This window comes from Chelonia mydas, chromosome 7 (genome assembly GCF_015237465.2).
Source record: "Chelonia mydas isolate rCheMyd1 chromosome 7, rCheMyd1.pri.v2, whole genome shotgun sequence".
NCBI lineage: Eukaryota > Metazoa > Chordata > Testudines > Cheloniidae > Chelonia > Chelonia mydas.
In genome coordinates, this window is record NC_057853.1 from 106,410,197 (window position 1) to 106,429,989 (window position 19,793).

The 19,793-nt window shown below is 43.8% G+C and overlaps 2 protein-coding genes across 6 annotated transcripts in view; one reads left to right on the plus strand and one right to left on the minus strand.

Moving 5' to 3' along the window:
- The window catches only part of LOC102942534 (SEC23 interacting protein), a 44,344-nt gene extending 28,969 nt beyond the window's left edge, over window positions 1-15,375 (minus strand). For 2 of the 4 annotated variants that reach the window (XM_037905055.2, XM_037905056.2), the window contains exons 1-5: window positions 14,868-15,198; window positions 5,392-5,930; window positions 3,859-4,075; window positions 2,100-2,293; window positions 1,240-1,329 (exon numbers count right to left, since the gene is read on the minus strand). In XM_037905055.2, the coding sequence (XP_037760983.1) occupies window positions 1,240-1,329; window positions 2,100-2,293; window positions 3,859-4,075; window positions 5,392-5,930; window positions 14,868-15,018 (1,191 nt within the window). In that variant the 5' untranslated portion in view covers window positions 15,019-15,198. Of the gene's footprint in view, window positions 1-1,239; window positions 1,330-2,099; window positions 2,294-3,858; window positions 4,076-5,391; window positions 5,931-14,867 lie in introns of all 4 variants that reach the window. The other 2 variants (XM_037905053.2, XM_037905054.2) reach the window with 2 other exon arrangements.
- LOC102938990 (minichromosome maintenance complex binding protein) overlaps window positions 15,259-19,793 on the plus strand; it is a 31,642-nt gene continuing 27,107 nt past the window's right edge. Inside the window, exons 1-2 of one of the 2 annotated variants that reach the window (XM_037905059.2) lie at window positions 15,259-15,392; window positions 17,370-17,455. In XM_037905059.2, the coding sequence (XP_037760987.1) occupies window positions 15,335-15,392; window positions 17,370-17,455 (144 nt within the window). In that variant the 5' untranslated portion in view covers window positions 15,259-15,334. Of the gene's footprint in view, window positions 15,393-17,357; window positions 17,456-19,793 lie in introns of both variants that reach the window. The other variant, XM_037905057.2, reaches the window with a different exon arrangement.

The following is a 19,793-nucleotide window of genomic DNA, read 5'->3' on the forward strand; positions in this document are numbered from 1 at the left end:
TGTATGAAGGTACTGTATGTTTTAATATACCTCTTCTCATTCACTAAATGTATCTCTTGTGACTGACTCCAATACATTGTCTGCTCTTAGCTACTATTATTCCTATGCTTTATCGGGTGAGTGGCTAGCCGACTAAAACTAAACTCAAAAAAGACTTAAGTAATTCTTGTTGGTTTGGGGGAAGTAACTAGACAAAATAACCTTTGCCAGGTTGTCTTCCATAACCGGGGGAAGTTGGCCTGCTGATTGATTCAGGTTTGCAATGCCCAAGAATACCTTTCTTACTTCGTCATGCCCACACTTGGTTAGCAGGTCAGATATTTTTCTGCCATGAGACGGACCTCACTACAGTTACTTACAGTAAATCATTCTCAAAGTGAAAACATTATGATACACTTTTTCACGTGGGGCAATATCTTAAGTCAATTCAGAAACCTCAGCTGGTACAGAAGTCAGCCATCTGCCTACTTACCTGAATTTTCAGCAACAAGCATGTTACACCTGTATTCCACAATCTACGTCGGTTTGGTGAAATTTCAGGTACAGGTTTTAAACTAAACAGCCCGTAATGGTTTGAGTACTGCCTACCTGAAAGATTTACTAGCTGAAACATCATAGCTTGTGCTATATGCAGTGTTGTAGCCGTGTTGGTCCCAGGTTATTAGAGAGACAAGGTGGGTGAGATAATATCTTTTATTGGACCAGCTTCTGCTGGTGAGAAAGATAAGCTTTCAAGTTCACACAGAGCTCTTCTTCTACTTGTGTTATGCAGGAGTTCAAAGTATATGACGACAGTGGTCCCTTCTGGCCTTAAAATCTTTTGCATATCTCCTCACATGATACCACAATAGCCAAGGTCAGCTGAGCTGACAATCCCTCATTTAACAACTAGGGAGCTGCAGGCAGGCATTCACAGCAAAAGGCCTTTGACTTTAAAAGTTGTCCCACCTCCCCAGTGGCCTAAGAACACCCAAGTGTATCGACTTTGTGGTTACATTGCAAAATCTCTCAGGTTTTAGAAGAGAGGATGATTTTTATTATTTCTGATGGGCTGTTAGGGTAAGGAGAGTTTATAAACATTATTTTTAACATACACATACCCAGAGCAATGGATAAGTGCATTTTTAAAACTCCACGTAAGGCTAAGTTTGCATTCAAGTTATGCTTTAGTTTTACACAAAAGCATACTCAACTCCATGCTACACTGCAAAGACCTAAAAACCAGATAATTAGCATTACCTTAGGATTATGCATAACAATTGTTTCCCCATTTGGAAATTCAAGTCGCCGGTGCCACTGATTCGCAGTTACAGCTTTTTTATATTCTGCCTGCAACAACAGACAAGTTATGTAAAACCAGTATGTCTTTTTAGACTAACTACATGTAACATGCCAAGTCAAAAGTTAAGGCTTGTCTACATGATGCACTAGGGCACTCCAGCTGGCGTGTATATTCTCATGTGCACCAGTGTGTCACACGTGAACTGGCCGTGTGAACCCTGCTGGCATGCACTAAAAGTTCCCCAGTGCTCGGTGATGTAATCCTGTTTCAAACAGTACTATGTCACTGTGCACTAGGAAACTTTTAGTGCATGATATGCTGGTGCACCTCCAGAATTTACAACCTAGTTGGTGTGCACTAATGCAGTATTTCTCAGTGGCTGGTCTGTGGACTGGCACCCATTCCTGAGATCTCCCTGACACAGTTTAGGAAAGCAGAAAGGTGGTCCCTGGTATCAAAAAGGTTGAGAAACACTGCACTAATGCACCAGGTTGACAAGCTTTCAGAATATGCTAGGACACTACCTGCATAATTTTATTTACAGTAGGGAAAATGATAGGGATATACAGCACTATAATGTGACTCAAGTTATAATCTGGCAAACTGCATAAATATATTTTAGGCCAACAGCACAAGGGGACAGAAGTGAGTCTTAAAGCATCTTACAAAGCCCCACTTTGTAAATTAGAAAACACTAATTTAGCCCCTTTCTCTAATACAATTTCAAGCAGGTGTAAAAGCTTTTCTAGAAGAGAGATAATAGATCAGAATTATTAGGTTAAGTTCTTAGTTATGCTCACTTAAAAGTAATACTGACCTCTAGTTTCTCACTGAAGTCCTCAGTATAAGGAATAAACCTGCTATCTTTGTCTCCCTTATAAAACCATGTACATCGTCTGACTTCAGATGGCTCCTCTTCCCAATATACAGCTTTTCTTAGTCTGTCATACAGGTAAACATCATAGCGCCCCCCATCAGTGCTCAAAACCACGCTCTCAGGATCAGGTTGGACTAGAATACAAAATTCATGCTTTGTTACAACAGTAACTTGTGCTTTCCTCTTTTAAAGCTGTGAAATTAATGTCAGTCAGGATGCTAATCAACCAATTAAAACAGTAACCTACGCTGTTTTGAACTCCGTTCAAAACCCCTGTCTTTATCTCTTTCCTTATAATGTATGTACTTTTCCACACTTTTAGATAAAGGAGTGAAAACATTTTCAGGAGTGACAGCTTGGAGGTACTTATTTTTTCTGTTGAACAAAGGTTGTTAGTGAAAATGGGAAAAGACCTATTTGGACATACTGTGGTGTGCCACTTTCTGCAGTTACTCCACTTCATTCCATTATGAAATGCAGTAGGCTGAGAGCAAAGTAAAATATGCTACTATCCTGATCTATGAAGTGAAGTGCCTCAAAGATAAGGATTCTAGTCAGTTTCAGATGCCTGCTGGTACACTGAAGTGAGTGGAGTCTGTGGAAAAGCACAGAACCACAGGATGGACAGAACAGGAAAATGAAAACAGACCACAAAAGGAAGTAGGGCAAACAGGAGGAGAAATAATATGAAAACTTGGAAGGCATCAGAACAACAGTGAACAGGCAAGTTCCTCAATCAACAGTCAAGTAGCTGACAGAAATTTTCTCTACATATTGTATAACAATACTAATTCTGTATCCACCTCTCAGATTCAATTACCTTTCTTACTGTAGAGTGTAACAAATGGAGCCCTGAAAGTTTACTCTCACCGCTTGATTATGTGCAACAGATCTCATTCCATTAAGTAGTATTTTGCAAAACCACCACCCCATTCCACCCTAATCTACACCCACACATACCTAGAATCAGCTAATAACTTCCATTTTTTCATTAAATAACCATCCAATAAAGTTGGGCCATCAGTCTGTAAAGGCTAAGATATCAAGATAAGTAAATCCATTTGAAATCACACCCTTCTAGCATTGCTACTTTCTATTGGAAAGGTCTTTAGTGCCAGTGGAATGTTTTGCCATATTTCCCATTATAACTTTGTTTCAATCAGATCCTTGAAAATAACTTCTTATAAACTTGACCGATTTCTTATGTCCAATTACCGGCAAAAATAAATGAGAGAGACATGGCTGTCAAGGCGGATAGGGTTAATCGTTAGACCAACCATCTCTTTTCTGAAAGACCAATATGTACTCTGCTCTATCATCTTCAATCCCCAAAACTGACATTTTGCCCACTCACAAGAATGAAGATGTAAGGCAGAGACAAGAAAAAAATATAGTGCATACAATCACAGAGAAATGCAGCACAGTGAGTTTGTTATTGTGGGATGGTTACATATATATTAGACCTGTAAGCCTCAATAGTAATGATGCCAAGTAGCAGACTTCCAACCTAGTAAACCTCTAGATTAGTAAAAAAGATTGGTTCAAATTTATCTTCTCAGTATAAGCCAACACCCAACATTCTCACAGCATTCCTTCTTCATCTTTATAAATGAACCACAGAACTCTAGCATCTACCTTCACATTCAATGGCAAGCAGCCACAATCTAAGATAAGATGTAAAGAAAGTTTCACTGCTTACCAGAGTTATAAACTTCTTCTAGTGTTACAGAATCTAGAATGCTGAATGGCATCCATATTTGTTTGTATTCCACCTCCTTGCAGTAAAACCAGTGGGGCTGAACTGGTTCATATTGGTTCTGTAGCAAAACAGGTGATGCCTGCACCAGTGGACCTGCAGGTCTGGGGGCTTGCAGTGGTTGTGATGGTGATGGCAGTGGCGGCTGTGAATGAGGAAACTGAAAATACGCTAGATTTATTACAGATGATTCAAGTATCTCAGTCTCAAATTATGTTTATTGCGTACATTTTATATCTCATTTAGGAGGCTATTCTCACTCGTCATTCTCATATGCTCCCCTCTTTCTAAAAGATTAACTTTTTGGCATACAACTTTTACAGGATGTCCACCTGATGGTGTTTTAAAAATCCATATTATTTCAAGTTAAAGATCTGACTTTTTCTCTTCTCAGAAAAAGTAATCAACTAAAACTGCTAAAGTTTCAAATTTGTTATGGCCTAAGTGCTTTCCTTCATTTGAAAAAAAATGTTTTAAAATAAATGTTTGAAGTTTGAAAATTCAAGCTCAGCATGTTTATCTTACGTGTCTTTTCCTACCAAACACATATCTATACGCTGTTAGCTGCTCACTTAAACATGGATCCACCAATGCAAGAGTTCACAGCTAACTTCAGTGAATGGCTTGTACTTGTTGGGTTCAAAGAACACACAATCTGTGGCCCCAGTCCTGCAAATGAATCTGGACAAGTGGATCCTTACCCAGTGACTCAGAATATTTAAGATCTGATTCTGAGAAGCACTGTGGCTAAACTCAGCTTAGATTTCATAGGAGTTGTGGATGCTGATGACCTCTCAGGATCAGGCCCAAACTGCAAAAAGGGAGTTTTTCCCATTGCCATCAAGGGGACCAAAGATTTCGACCTCATGTTAATGTGAGAAAAGGTGGCAAGTTCAAGCACTCAGAAAGTCAAAATATTTCAAATTCCAAAAGCTAAGGTTGTTCAGGCATCATTAACTTGGAAATGTTATATATACTCATAGACACATACCTTTCTATTCCTCTTTCCCTAGTGAGCAACAGAGGCAGGAAAATTTGTGTAAGAAGATATGTTTAACCTAACATCCCTTTAAAACTGAAATCATTCTGACTACCAGCTTGTCCTCCAAAACCAACGGATTGTTAAAAACACTATCTTGAGAATCACAAGAGCTAGAAACTAATGCTTTTCACCATATGAAACCCAGGAATTCAGGATTTTATCTGTTACACAGTCTAGCCGCTAAAATCATGTGGCTTTAAAGATGTCACTTAGTATAAAGTAAACTTTCCCAAAGTACTGGTCCTAGATCAGTGAAGACATTTTGATATTAGAGGTCAAAAGGACTCAAGATTCTCTTACTCTGTTAAAGGGCAACATGAAGCAGAAATAAAACAGAGAAAATTAAGACTATGGTTAGGGAAAAATATAATTAAAATAGAACAATCTGAAATAATTCTATATTAACACCAAGAAATCAAAGATCATTCGCATACCGGTGACAATGATCCTGGAGGTGTCTGATACATGTGGATAGGTGGTACAGAGGGTGGTGGCTGGGCAAGCTGGCTTGGTGTCTGAATCTGCTGCAGCTGCGGTGGAGTTATGTAAGGATTAGCTCTACTGCTTAAGGTGGTATGGCGATATGGGTTATATCCTTGTTGCGGTGCTCCATGGGGAGGAGTAGAAAAGTTTGCAAGTGGGGGACAACTCTCTGGAGGAGTCTGATAGGCACTGATTCCCACGAGGGAAGTAGGTGGTGCACTATAAGATGGCTGTGACTTCGGAACACTTGCCAAAAAAGCATTCTGCCCCTCTTGTGATCCAGGCAAGAGTGGGAGAGAAGTTAGACCCTTGGAGAAGGTTGATGGCCCAACAGGTGGTGTCACTGTTGTTAAGGGTGGCTGCCCTATGCTTCCAAAAGGATCACTGCTACTAGGTACCTGGGAGAAATAGCTAAAAGTCTGTGGTGGATTAGGAGTAGCAGAAGTCTGGCCCAAGAAGCTGTCCTCTTCTCCAACATCTGTGGAATCATCTGCATTGAAACACAGAGCAATGGTTAATGGAGCTCTTCTAAGGAATTTTATCATTTGCTCTACAGTCTGAAACTGTTCTATAATAGTATCAACTATGTCCAATATTTTGCTTATCTTAAGTGTTTTGGCACAATTTAGGCCCCAAATTCATGAAGGTTAAACAAGCTATGCATTAGAAGGTAGTAAGTCTCCAAAAACATTTGAATAATTTTATAGTCCATTTTAGAAACACAGACAAAGCAATCTGAGTTAATTAAAAATCCTAGATTGTTAGCCTTAGATCTGAATTCCTCTTATTTAAAACATGCTTATCATACCAACCCAGGTGTACTTGCATAATACAAAAAAATTTAATCAAGTAGTAAATAAAAGTTACATTATAAGTACTTCACTCCCTTTTATTTTCCTCCACCTGCAAAAAGAGGATCATTCCACCTCCTAAGAAAAAGCCAGTATAAACAGATGTGCATGGAAGGAGAACTTACTCTGACTCTATTGTATTCCAGTGGGAAGCAAGTTCCAGAGTACATGAACATTTTGGAGCAGCTTGGCAAAAGCTCCCCCTTCCCTTCCCACAAGTCAGCAACATAACTTTGAGATAAGTTTCTAAACAATTAGTGACATGGTTGGCTCTAAATATGTGTAGTGTCCATACCACAACATGGTTTATATTCGATTAATGGAAGTTGCTGCTAACTGCATGATGCTCCTACCAATGTCCAGTTGTTTTCCTGCAGCCAGGTCATAGCATTTATTTCATTACATTAGACAAGTTGCTTAACAGAGCTTGTATAACTGATTGGCTAGTCCTCCATCCTCCGAGCTTTCAACATAATGTTGATGGTGTTGCTTGGCCTCTGTGCACACAACCCATACTTTCCCATAAAGCATTGATGCAAACTTGGTTAGGTAGTTAAGTAGCTGTGGACATGGAAACGAGGTCAATGTAGGGCAGTCTTGTGAAACATTATGGCACAGATACAATTCAGCCATAATGAGCATGCCACAGCCTCATTACAAAAAGAACTGTAACACTACTGTAGTCATAGCCTAATCTGGGGGGTGATGAACTCAATCCACCCAGTTTCCAAATTTTCTTTCGAGTAGCACTACAGTTCAGAAAATTACTTCCACCATTATTCATTACTCTGCTGCAGACTTTGATTGCCTCTTACTGATTTTTGGAAAGGGCAAGGCTGCTAAACCCACCAAAGCAACTTTATATGTGTGGTTCTCTTCTGAAATGCTACACACACACACACACACTTTTTTTTTTTTTTTTAAATACCCTTTACTTCATTGGCTATAGGGAGCAACCCCATTGATGGTAGCTCCTTAGCTGTTTGCACACTTTCCCTGATTTCTTTAGCACATATTATATAAGTTGGTGTCTTATACTTTGGATTTTGGACTCATAGCCTGCAACTAAAAGGACTCAGAATCTAAACTTCCTATTCCAATAAAAATCCGGACCTTTCCTTTTCTGAGTTTCCATAGAAAAATGTACGGTTATTTTAAAATAAGAAGGTCCATGCATCAGATATGTCCTTTGCCACTGAGATATGGCAATGTACTACACTGACCCTTGGACTAAGCTATGCAATAGCTAAGGAAGGTGAGAGAAACCTTAGATTTTGAAAAGTCTTTAAAGTAACAGTACAATAATACTAAGAGATGACGCTGGACACTATTCTGCAGGGTATATTTGTTGGAGAGCGCTGTGGAAGAAAGAAGAGACACAAACATGCAGGTGAGTATTTGTTAATAGAGAAGCCTTGGCAGAGAAGTGAGCAACATAAGAAACAAGAAGAGAGGAGGTAAAAAGGGGCAAAACAAGGGACACTTTTGCTATCTGGTTTCCTGTACGCTAGGCTGGCAGTTTTGAAGAAGCCCCTCTGCCTGAACTTGGCGTGATACTGGCATGACAGGCTTTAAAAGCAGAAGAATGATCATGCCAACACCCCACCAGATCTTTAGATTTTTCCCATTTTCCAGCTGATCATTGTCAGCATCCTGGCAGCCTCTCATTGGGAACAGGGCTTCCATGCACTCTGCTTTGTGCAAGTACCCACTCGTATTACCTCCACTCTGTTTCTGTGGTCCTTTTGGTCCAAAGGCAGGTTGTTGTTTTTTCAAGAATGATCCACCAATGATTTGCCCCATCTTAACCAACATCAACTCTAAATAGGGTGTGTCTCAATTGGAAGGCTGAGAATCATCACATAATCAGGAGATAAATATGAACAAGCCTCAGATAGATAAAACTTCTAAGACAAGTAAGTAAATATATGAAAGAACCTACAGCGAAAGACCACAGGAACCACAATACCGGATCAGGGCAGTGGTCCACCTATTCAAGTATCTTATCTCTGACAGTGTCCAATACCAGTTGATTCTGAGGAAAGAACAAGGAACCTCACAGTAGCCAGTTAGAAAATAAAGTATGACTGTGAAATTTTGCCTCTAGCTTCCTTATCTGGGAAAAGCTCCCAACAGCATCCCAACTCCCTGCCAGCTACAAACAGAATAATTAATTTAGTTCCCTTCTCCTTCACTGTGTGGCACTGACCTTTAACCCAAGGCCACCTTTTTCCTTATTGGTAGGGTTTCAAGATCAAGTCCAAAAGTAGCATTTAGGGACATTCCCTTAGAACACGCCATGCAAGAAATTCATTCTGTCCCCTGCCTTAAATACAAATCCTGAAGGGGTCCCATCTAACAAGTTAGTGAGTACAAAACTCACCAGTAAAAGTCATTTAGCAAGTGACTGCATTTGCATAAAGTCTAAGCCATCAGGTTTTATGTGGGAGTTTGAGAAGATGGGAAGCAAAATCTCTTCACCCCACACACCCAAACACAGAGACAGAATGCAGGTCTGTAGTCTCTCCATCCCATCAGCGCAGTGCAGTGAGGGCCCCAGTTCTGTTTAAACCCTCTATGCAAGACTGGTGCAGAAATTAGCTCTATGGTACAAAGGGAGTACAGGAGCCCCACTCTGGGCAGCCCCAGCAGAGGGCTTAAGTGGCATGGAACCTTGCACTGGTCCTCTGCATCACGTGAGTTTCACCTGCAGCGAGTACATAATAACTTGGACACTGAAAACAATTATAAATCAAAGGCCAGACCCTTGTCCCTCATAGCTCCTGCTTTGCAACGCTCCAGCAACACAAAACAGAGGAATTACCAGACACCTCAGAGCCAACTTAGCTAGCCCTCACGTGCTTGGAGAACGTCTAGGGCATGGTCTCAGCATCATTGCACATCAGCAATCCCTGGCACGTAGAACAGCCCCTTGAAGGCTGTTAGCAGCCAACACAATTTAGAGAAACAATGAGACTGTTCTAAGTTACACTGGGAGCTAAAAATGACCCCACAGGCTGTGAGGAAAAATCATTCCATAAAGCCACTTTTGCTCATGCTCCACTCAACCATAGACAAGAATGCAGCTCAGATATCGACAGCTGTTTGCAACCTCTAACAACATAGATCAATTTGCAGCCAAGAAAGGTCACAATACAATAGAGCACTGAGGAAGAGGAGAGGAATCCACTGATAATCCAAAGAGAAAGAAGACTGGTTCTCAAAGGCAGCTGCCCTAATAACTTTTTTTAAAATACTACATGCTAACACAAACAATTGCCATCACTAAGGTAGGCTATACTGAAATGAGTTTCTTCCCTTCATAAAAGAGTGACATTATGTCTTGTGGTTCCAGTCTACTTCATCTACATTTGTGAGTTTCTCTCACCTTTGGCCATTATATTATGCACTTCCAAAATGGAATTAAAAACCAACCAAGTATGTGAACCACTATGTGGTGAAGGCCAAACTGCATTTTTAATTAAGGCGTAGGGCACAAAGTTATGCTTATATACTACTCTCAAACCATAAAACAATACCCACTTATGCCAAATGAAGTTTACCAAAAGATACAGGCCCTTAGTTACTAAAACTAACCATTACATTTAGCATCACTAAATCTCAGTGGAAAAAGTGGTGCAGGGCACCTTCAGGTATGCCTTTCAATTCTTTCCATCCTCTTCTCCTCTGTTTTTCATCTCTTCTGCCTAAACTTGTGCGTCTGTCTCCTTTGTCATTATGCTGTAACTCTTGAATTTTTATCCCTGTTTGTTAGCAAAGAAGTGAACTTGAAAAATTCAATCCACGAGTTTCCCAGTAACTAGTACAAATTAGAAAGTTTTGCCTGTAATTTCCTGTTTTCCTCGAGCACTTTACAAGCATTGTCAATGAAGTGACACATTTCAGTACATTAATTTCCAATCCAGCCAAAAGGAACCAGGAACTCAACTATGATTACCAAGATAAGCACTATTTATGTGCAGTCTGTAGACGTGTAACTTTGTCTTTGAAAACTCCTGTAACTGCTACATTTTTTATCTCTAGGTTATATTTTTAATTCCTTATCACAGGGGTGGGCAAATTTTTTGGCCCAAGGCCCACATCGGGGAATAGAAATTGTAGGGCGGGCCATGAATGTTCACAAAATTGGGGTTGGGGTGCAGGCTCTGGGGTGGGGCTGGGGATGAGGTGTTTGGGGTTTAGGAGGGTGCTCTGGGCTGGGACCGAGGGGTTCAGAGGGTGGGAGGGGGATCAGAGCTTGGGTAGGGGTGCGGGAAGGGGTGCAGGTTCCAGCTGGGGGTGCAGGCTCGGGGGTGGGGCTGAGGATGAGACGTTTGGGATGTAGGAGGGTGCTCTGGGCTGGGACCGAGGGGTTTGGAGAGCAGGAGGGGGATCAGGGCTGGGGTAGGGGCATGGGGAGAGGCTCAGAGGTGCAGGCTCTGTGCAGCGCTTACCTCAAGCGTGGTGTGGCCCCAGACCCAGTCCAGAGCGGGGCTGAGCCGTGTGGTGCGGCTCACGGGCCGGCTTAAACCTTGGCCTGCTAAACCCAGGGTTGTGAGTTCAATCCTTGAGGGGGCCATTTAGGGATCGGGGCTAAAATCGGGGACTGGTCCTGCTTTGAGCAGGGGGTTGGACTAGATGATCTCCTGAGGTCCCTTCCAACCCTGATATTCTATGATTCTATGAAAACAGCTTGCAGGCCATAGTTTGCCCACCCCTGCCTTATCACATGTAAAATATAGACTATTATGAACTATAATAATTACGGATATGGGAGAAAAAAGACAAGACATTTCAAACTTTTTACCAAATATCTACAAGTAAAACACCCGACTCTTATTCCTTCCAAACAGCGCTGTATAGGAGACCTAACATGTCTTTCTATGAAAGACAAAAAAAAGTTCCTGATGACAGGTTTTGGGGGCTTTTTAAGCAAAAAATTGTTTTCATTTAGCTTTACTAAACACTAAATTGGAGTATAAAGACAGGCTGGCATTTTGTATAATATGGAAATAATATGTTAAAAGAAAAAGGGACTGAGCACAGGTTCAATCTTGTTCACATATTTTATATAAAACTATACTGCATATTAACTACTCGTTTCCTTTTCATTTGCAGCCTTAATCATTTAACAGGAGTCATGGCCACATCCTCAACCAAGGCCATCTGCTCAGCAATAGTAAAAGAACTGCCTCATCTTGGGATCTTGTTGAACTCATCTCTGCTCCCAATGATGACAAAGATTCTTTTATCTGCAGCTGGCCAAGAAACTTCAGTAGAATCCCTATTTACAAACTAATTGAAGACTTCATAAAATTTAACATCTCAGAATTACAGCAGGCACAGTTTATAAGTTGCAGTAAGACACACTGCATTGGTTTCTTCTTGTCCTCCATACCACCACCAAGTTATTTCCAATGCATCAAAGGCAATGGAATAGAGAGAGATGTTGACTTGTTTTTAATCAACACCACTTTCCTTAAAAAGAAAAGGAGTACTTGTGGGACCTTAGAGACTAACCAGTTTATTTGAGCATGAGCTTTCGTGAGCTACAGCTCACTTCATCGGATGCATAGCATATCGTGGAAACTGCAGAAGGTCTTCTGCAGTTTCTTTTTACGAATACAGACTAACACGGCTGTTACTCTGAAACCACTTTCCTTATATGCTTTTTTTTTCCTGTGAGGAAAAATGCTCTGCATATCTGGTGGTTCATAAGATTGCTGTTCATAAAAATTGAGATTCTACTGTATACCCTTTCCTCTCAGATGTGGACAACAAAACACAACTGCTGGTCTTTGAGGATGTGATAGATTTATGAGAATATGTTACTTCCAGCATTAGCTGTCAATTCACTTATTGCAATTACAGAAGCTGATTACGAACTATAATAACCTAGATGGTTTAGGACCTCAAAGATTTCCTCTCTCACATACCTTGCTGTGAAAATGAAGGCTCTAACTCGGAAGCTGTTCTGTGTGCGTGGATCTCTGTGTGACACCCCGGCATGCCCTTATTCACCCCTGTTATATAATTAGGATATGTTTTACACAAGGTACGCCTTGTGAGGTATCACTCTAAAAGTCTTAATCTGCGAGACATTAATATCTCGCTGGATTGTATATGCTATCATAGTATCTGAAGTTATGAAGTTTAGCTAGGTTATGTGTTACTGAAACATGTTTTGAGGTTGAAAACACCCACAAGCAACCTTTCAGGTACAACAGTAAAAAGGCCAAACAATGTTAATGGCTAATTGAGGAAATGCACACAAGCACAAGGATTACCCCAGGAACTGTATACAATAGAAACCTCCCAGAGATAGCACTACACACTGGGAATGTTTGACCTAGGTCAGAGCAAAAGAGCTTTCCAGTAAGTGATGGTACCACACTCTCCCTACAACAATACACCTGGAAACACCTGAGGAACAAAGACTGAACTGGGGGAAGTGATGGTCCCAGGCTGACAGGATTTCTAGCCTGTGTATGTAAACCTGGGAAACATTAGTTATTCTTGTGCATGAAAGCTCCCAAACAATTTGTAATAGCTCAAACAAGCACTATTATTTTCAGTTAGGGAACTGACAAAAGGGAAAAAATGTTTCTTCCTCAAACAGCCCCCTCCCAAAGCTACAGCAAAACGACACACTTCAGGGATGAGAACATGCATAAGACATTTCAGACCAAAGAGAACTTTTCCATAAAGTTTTTTAAGAAACTCAAAAAAGGGGCTTGAAACGAAAGTTAGCACTACAGCTGTACAACAACATAAAGAACCCCACTATGAGAAGGAAAAACAACAACTCAGTTCACACCAGTGAAAGTTTTCTTTGAGCAGGTATTAAATATAGTGATTGAAGTCTGCCTTCTTGCTGCCTGAGGAAAGAGCAGGACATATAGTTCCGAGATCTACTACCACCGAAAGACTCAAAGTAGAAAAGTGAAAGGAGAAATGGTGTCTCCCCTCTGACCACATATAAAGTGGTGCAATTTACCTTCCATTCAGGATCATCCAGGAAGGCTTCCAAAACTGATGTAACAGTAGGAGGCCCTTTCAACTGAAATACATACCCCGCATTTAATTTCTGCTCCTGGTGCTAACCCTAGTGAACACAGTAAGCACATATCTCTGAAGGAAATGAAAGATCCAGAGAAAAACTTATTTTTAGGGAGCAGCTTTCCACAGGGTTTTTATTCATGGCACAAAAATCACATCTGTGTGTCACAGCACAGGATGCTACAAGACATCGCTGATGAAATAGGGGAAAAGGGCAGCAACCTGTACCAACATGACACAAGATAACAAAAAGTGGTCTGAGCTGAGTGGTCACCTCCCCACTCTGCTGCACCCCTGAGCCCATCAACCACAACTCCATCTACCCCAACACTTTCCCACATCTCCTACTCCCCCCACCCCCCAACACCATTTCTCCCACATGGCCCCCATCTCATCCCCCCTTCCCTCCAGCTACCCCTAACACCATGTCCCCCTCCACCAGGGCCCCCATCTCATCCCCCCTTCCCTCCAGCTACCCCTAACACCATGTCCCCCTCCACCAGGGCCCCCATCTCATCCCCCTCCCCCTAGTTGCCCCTGGCACCGTTCCCCCCACCACCACCCCACCTGCTCTGATGCCTTCCCCTCTCATGCCCTCAGCTACCCCTGACACCCTTCCCCCACCAGGGACCCCATGTCATCTCCCCACTACTCCACCAGCTCCAATGCCTTCCCCCATCTCCTTCCCCCACCACCCTGACACCATTTCTCCCACGAGGTCCCCCACCACCATCCCAGCTACCTCCAGCACCATGCCTCCCCCCCACCAGGACCCCCATCTCATCCCCCTTCCCTCCAGCTACCCCCAACACCATGCCCCCCCACCAAGGCTCCCATCTCTTCCCTGCTCCCACCAAGTACCCCCAACACCATGTTCCCCCCCCCCCACCGGGCGCTCATCTCATCCCCCCTTCCCTCCAGCTACCCCCAACACTGTGCCCCCCCACCAGGGCCCCCATCTCTTCCCTGCTCCCACCAGCTACCCCAACACCATGTCCCCCCCCCACCAGGGCACTCATCTCATCCCCCCTTCCCTCCAGCTACCCCAACACAGTGTCGTCCCCCTCAGGGCCCTCATCTCATCCCCCCTTCCCTCCAGCTACCCCCAACACAGTGTCGTCCCCCTCAGGGCCCTCATCTCATCCCCCCTTCCCTCCAGCTACCCCCAACACCGTGTCATCCCCCCACCAGGGCCCCCATCTCATCCCCCTTCCCTCCAGCTACCCCAACACAGTGTCGTCCCCCTCAGGGCCCCCATCTCATCCCCCTTCCCTCCAGCTACCCCAACACAGTGTCGTCCCCCTCAGGGCCCCCATCTCATCCCCCCTTCCCTCCAGCTACCCCCAACACCGTGTTCCCCCCCACCAGGGCCCCCATCTCATCCCCCTCACCCCACCACTCCAGCTATCCCCGACACTTCCCCTCCAGCAATGCCCCCATCGGCCCCCCAACAACATGCGCCTCCCCAGTATCCCCCGGCCGGCTCCCCCCTGGCAGCCCCGCCAGGCGCCGCGTACCTGCGCCGAGGAGAGCGGGCCCCGGGGGCGCAGCGGGGGCCTGGCTGACCGGGATGAAGGGCACCGTGAAATTGAACTCGGTCGCCGAGGAGGAGAAGAGCAGGTTGGTGCCGCTAGCGGAACCAGGCCCAGGCGGCTTCGTGGCGGCCATCGCTGCGGCTCTTCCACGTCTCCCCCCCGGACAGCCGGAGCAGCCAGCGCGGCCCTTTCCGCCCGCAGCGCTGCCCGGCTCCAAGATGGCGGCGCCGGGACCCACCCGCACCTCACGCCGCAGCGTCGGGGCGAGAGGGGCGGGGCGGGGCCGGCCGGGCCGCCGCCATTGCCGCCGCGGGAGGCAGCCTGGGCCGGAAGTTCGGGACCCATCTCCGGGAGCGGGCGAGCGCGTGGCTACGGCGGGGCGTAGGGCCCCATCTCCGCGAGCGGCAGGGCCTGGGGAATCCCGCCGGGCGCCCGCCCCGGCCCGCGCCATGCCGTGTGTGGCCGACTGGCTGAACAGCCCCCTCAGCATCGTGCAGGGCATCTTCGGTGAGAGCGGGGCGGCCGGGCGCGGCGCCGCGGCTGGCGGGAGAAGACACAGCGGGGCAGGGCCCGGGGGGCGGCGGGGGACGCCGAATAGTGGGGCGCACGGGGCTCCTGGGGGGCGGCTGCGGGGAGGGGAAGCGGTGGGCGAGTGGCGGGCCGGGCCGGGCCGGGGGGGCCCTGAGGGGTGTTAGGGTCGCGCCGGGGAGCGGCAGCGGGTGGCGAGGCGCAGGGATTGGGGCGGCGCTGCCCGCTTGGCGGGGCTCGGGGCGGGTCGGCGGCGCGCGGAAGGAGCGGAGCAGCCCAGCCCGGGAGGACGGGGGTCAAGCCGGCTGCGGCGGTGGGTGTTTCTGGTGCAAGACCGAGCCTGGAAGCGATCACAACACTGGGGTGCAGAATCGTGGTGGGGACTGTTTTGTGCCTTAAAATAACCACAAAATAGAGACGCTGGGCAAGGGGCATGTTGGGGAAGGGGTGTTGAAAGTGCCGGGCTAGAAATGTTGTGGGGGAGAGTTGCTGTGTGTAACTAGCAGAGCTGTCGGGCAGCCGAGACAGATGTTCAAAAAGTCTCCTGACACAGCAACATTATTTTCTTACCAAAGACTTTAAATACTACTTTCAGTGAAGGAGTCTCCTTTCTAATGAGAGACCTGACAGGGCAAGGCAGGCACGTTCACTTGTGCCCAAGATGTGAACGCACCATTACTTACTATAGTCTGTTCCTTTTGCATTAATAATCTCACTGTGCTGCAATGCCTCCTCTCACAAAAAAGTCTCACACTTCCTCTGAAAAGATGCATTTGGAATGCAGTTTCTTCATGTTTACATGTCTTGAAGGAAACCTTTATAATGTTGAAAAAAGCATTGCAAGAGTAAGACGGTTCATGGGTGGTGATAGGAAGCGATGGTTGACGTGCTTGAATCAGTCTGTTGTAATACTCTCCAAATTCTACTGTGGGCTCATCTAGAGGGAAAGGAGGAGGGATCATTTTACTATACAGGAAAATAGAGCTATGCAATATAAAACTTTGCTGAAGAAGCAACTCAGGAAATCATTGGTACACACTCTAAATATCTCCTGGTGTCCAATGTGAGGAGTGAGGGCAGCTAGTAGTAAAAAGAAATAATGAAGGCAGCTGAGGTGGACTAGAAAGGATCTAATTTCAAGGACTTCCTAATGAGGTGCATGTACATCATGTATAATTTGAGACTCTGTCTACATTGGACTCCAATTTAAGAAGCTATGCCTTTAATTCTGTCCCAGCTAAGAAGGTATACGTAACAGTTGAGTGAGCTAGTGTGGACAGAGCCAATGCATGCTAGGTGTTTCTAAAACATGTTCTTGTCTAGAATTGTAAACATCGGTCTAATAAGCTCTAGCACCAGCCAATGTTAGAAACTGCATTTTGAAAAATGATACTTAAAGCTCTGGTTGATGCCCAGCACTACATAGACTGTAAAATGAGGCAAAATCCCTATGAGTTTATATCGCCCTGCTGGTACTGGGTATACAGTTCTCAACTACCAGTACTACTACTTAAGGACATGCCAATGAAGCTCTTTATTTTAACCAAAACATAATTCCTGATTTCTTAATGACTGGTATAGGAGCTCATGCAGAAATAAACACTTTGCAAAAGTATAATCATGCATGCACAGTAGGAAGGAAAGGTAACAGATAATCCCTCATCTCTTCCCAATAGTTTCTAGTGTATTTGAAATCCATGGTGTCTGGGCTTTTCCCCACCTACACAATGTCCATATTTTCCTTATCTCTCTAAGGTTATAACAGAAAGATGACAGGAGACAAATGACATCAAGGTTGTTATAATATACATTTGTGTAGGGATAAAGTCCCCTTAAAAATCAGTTCACATCAGCAGATTCAAAATGAGTGTCAGATTGCTCATAGTGCTGTCAGAGTGCTGAATAGAAGTCCAATGTACTGTACTATTGCTATTCTTAATGCAGTTTGTTTTCTAGCTCAAAATGGTCCAAGTCCTGACTGGGAGAAGAAAGTAACCGAATACTTTACAGAGAAGCTAAAAGAAAATAATGCAACTAACTGGGTAAAACTGATTGAATTGTTTAGAGTTTTTTTTCCATCCTTCCACCTCCTGCCTTCTTGTTCCTCTATTATAGTGACTTACTGTTTTTTGGTAAATGTGTCCTTTAGAAATGCATTTGTGGAACTTGCTCATACTTATCTGAAAGGGACACTGTTGAGATTGTAGGCCCAATTTTGGTTTATATTAAAGTTATTTAAGTGTGAAAAACCTGTACACAAAGCAAAATATGTAAGGGTCTGATTCAAAGTGTGTTGAAGTCAATGGAAGTAACTTCAGTGCACTTTGAATCAGAACCTAAACTGCTGAATGCCACCTAAATGTGCTCCATTAGGTGGCACTAGTTGACAAATGCTGTCTTCTGTTGTATTTGTATAGGCATTAAAATCTGCCCTGACTACTTGTAAATTGGAGATACATTTTGTACTCCAAATGTTTGTGGTTTCCTGCAACATAGCATCTGATCAGGATCTGTTACTGCAATACTTGACACTTCAACTGATTGGAGAACCAGTTGTTATGACCGCTGCCTTTCAGTTTGGTTAGGTACAAAAATAATTCACACCTCCCACTAACTGCACCCTCTTGTGTCGTCCAAATTCCTATGCTGTGTTTGGAAATCTGATTACTACAGTCTCCTAATCTGCAAACGTAAGGTGCAATGCAACTTGATTCCTCAAAGTATGGGCCTACTCGGAAAGGTGACTAAAATTGACACTGACTTCTATATTTATTGGCCCTCTGGAACTTTCAGGTCAAATCTGCCACTTTAATGGTAGAAAAGATACTTTTCCCAGCTTGGAATCTGAAAATAGTTAGTTGTCTTGTGCATCAAAAGATTTTGCAATTGGAAGTTAATGAACAATTTTGTTGATAATATACAAGATGGAATAGAATTGTCTCTCTCTTTCTCTACGTTGGTCCAGTAGAGTTAGTAGTAGTAAAAGGATTAAAAGTAGTAAAACCTTATTTGCTTATTTTAAAGCAAGCAGATCTGATTCAAAATAAACACAAGTTTTGATGTTTAGTAAAAAGTTTCCAGTTGTACATCAAGTAAATCAAGTACTCAAAGTCCAAAAAAAAAAAAGCTCATGCTCAAATAAATTGGTTAGTCTCTAAGGTGCCACAAGTATTCCTTTTCTTTTTGGTAACTTTTCTGATAACCATATTTTAATGTGGATATTTTCCCTCAATCTGGCAATCCAAATAAGACCTGATTTTTCAAAATCAAATAGACTTCTGGTATATCTTGTGCTGCTGTCATTCAAGTCACATGCAGTTTGGTTTTCCTGGACAACCTATGTTGTTCTCTTTCCAATTGTAATGTCATCCCATACGGAAAAGCCTCCCTTACCTTAAAGGAACCCTGTGTTTTGGCTGCCTTTTCTTGGCCATTTGGAATTGTGGATGTTTTGATAATCAGAAGAGTTGTATGCAGTATCTTACTTGTTTTTGCAATGACATGGCCTTATTCCTTTCATATTTCCCATTACTCAGAGTTGTGCTTTTCCCCTATGAAAATGAATAAAAATAAAGATTTTTGTAAAAACCTTCTGCATGATAGGTGCATCCTGCAGTATGTGAAACTTTACACTTGTGTTGCTAAGAAAAAAGGCAGCCTGGCCTGGTGAGATGGAAAAAAGTCACTGTCTCATGGCATGGAGTGGCCCTGGAGTGTTTCTACATCAGCTTACCTCTTTTTAGGGCTCCTCAGTAATTTTACTAAGGCTTTCTTGCAGCCAATAACCTCTTACTAGGCTAGCTTCTTATCACAAACAAGTCCAAAATCAAGTTCTCAAAGTCCAAAAGTTATAAGTCAGTATGTTGAAAGTTCATATATTAAAGTTTATGTATTCATCCTTTCTCATACTTCATCAGTCCACTCCCAGGTCTCTCTACCTGGACTCTTCCCTGCTTTGGCAAGCCACTCCCAGCCCTACCTAGCTGGAGACTTTTCTCCCTTGGTGTCTCAGGGTCTCCTGCAGAATTCTTCTGTTCTCTGCATCCCTCAGCCTCTGCTTCAGTCTGTCTCTCCTCCTGGTCTCTTGCTACTGAGGCTGCTCCCTTGTCTATCCCACAGACCTGTTTGGGTCACATGACCTTCATTTTCCCAACCTAGGGAGGAGAGTTAGCTGTGTCACAGGTAGGGCTGAGATCCATCTCCTTCTAAAGGGCCAGCCTCCCTGTGACGGTGACTTTTACAATTTTAATTTTCTTATTGAATAAAATTCATAAAGTATGATGCTTTATTCCCAGTCTCTCTCTCTGCCCCACAGTGATTTACCTCTCTGTCTGCTTCCCTGGGCACCTGAAACATACTGCTGGGGAGGGTCGCATGACT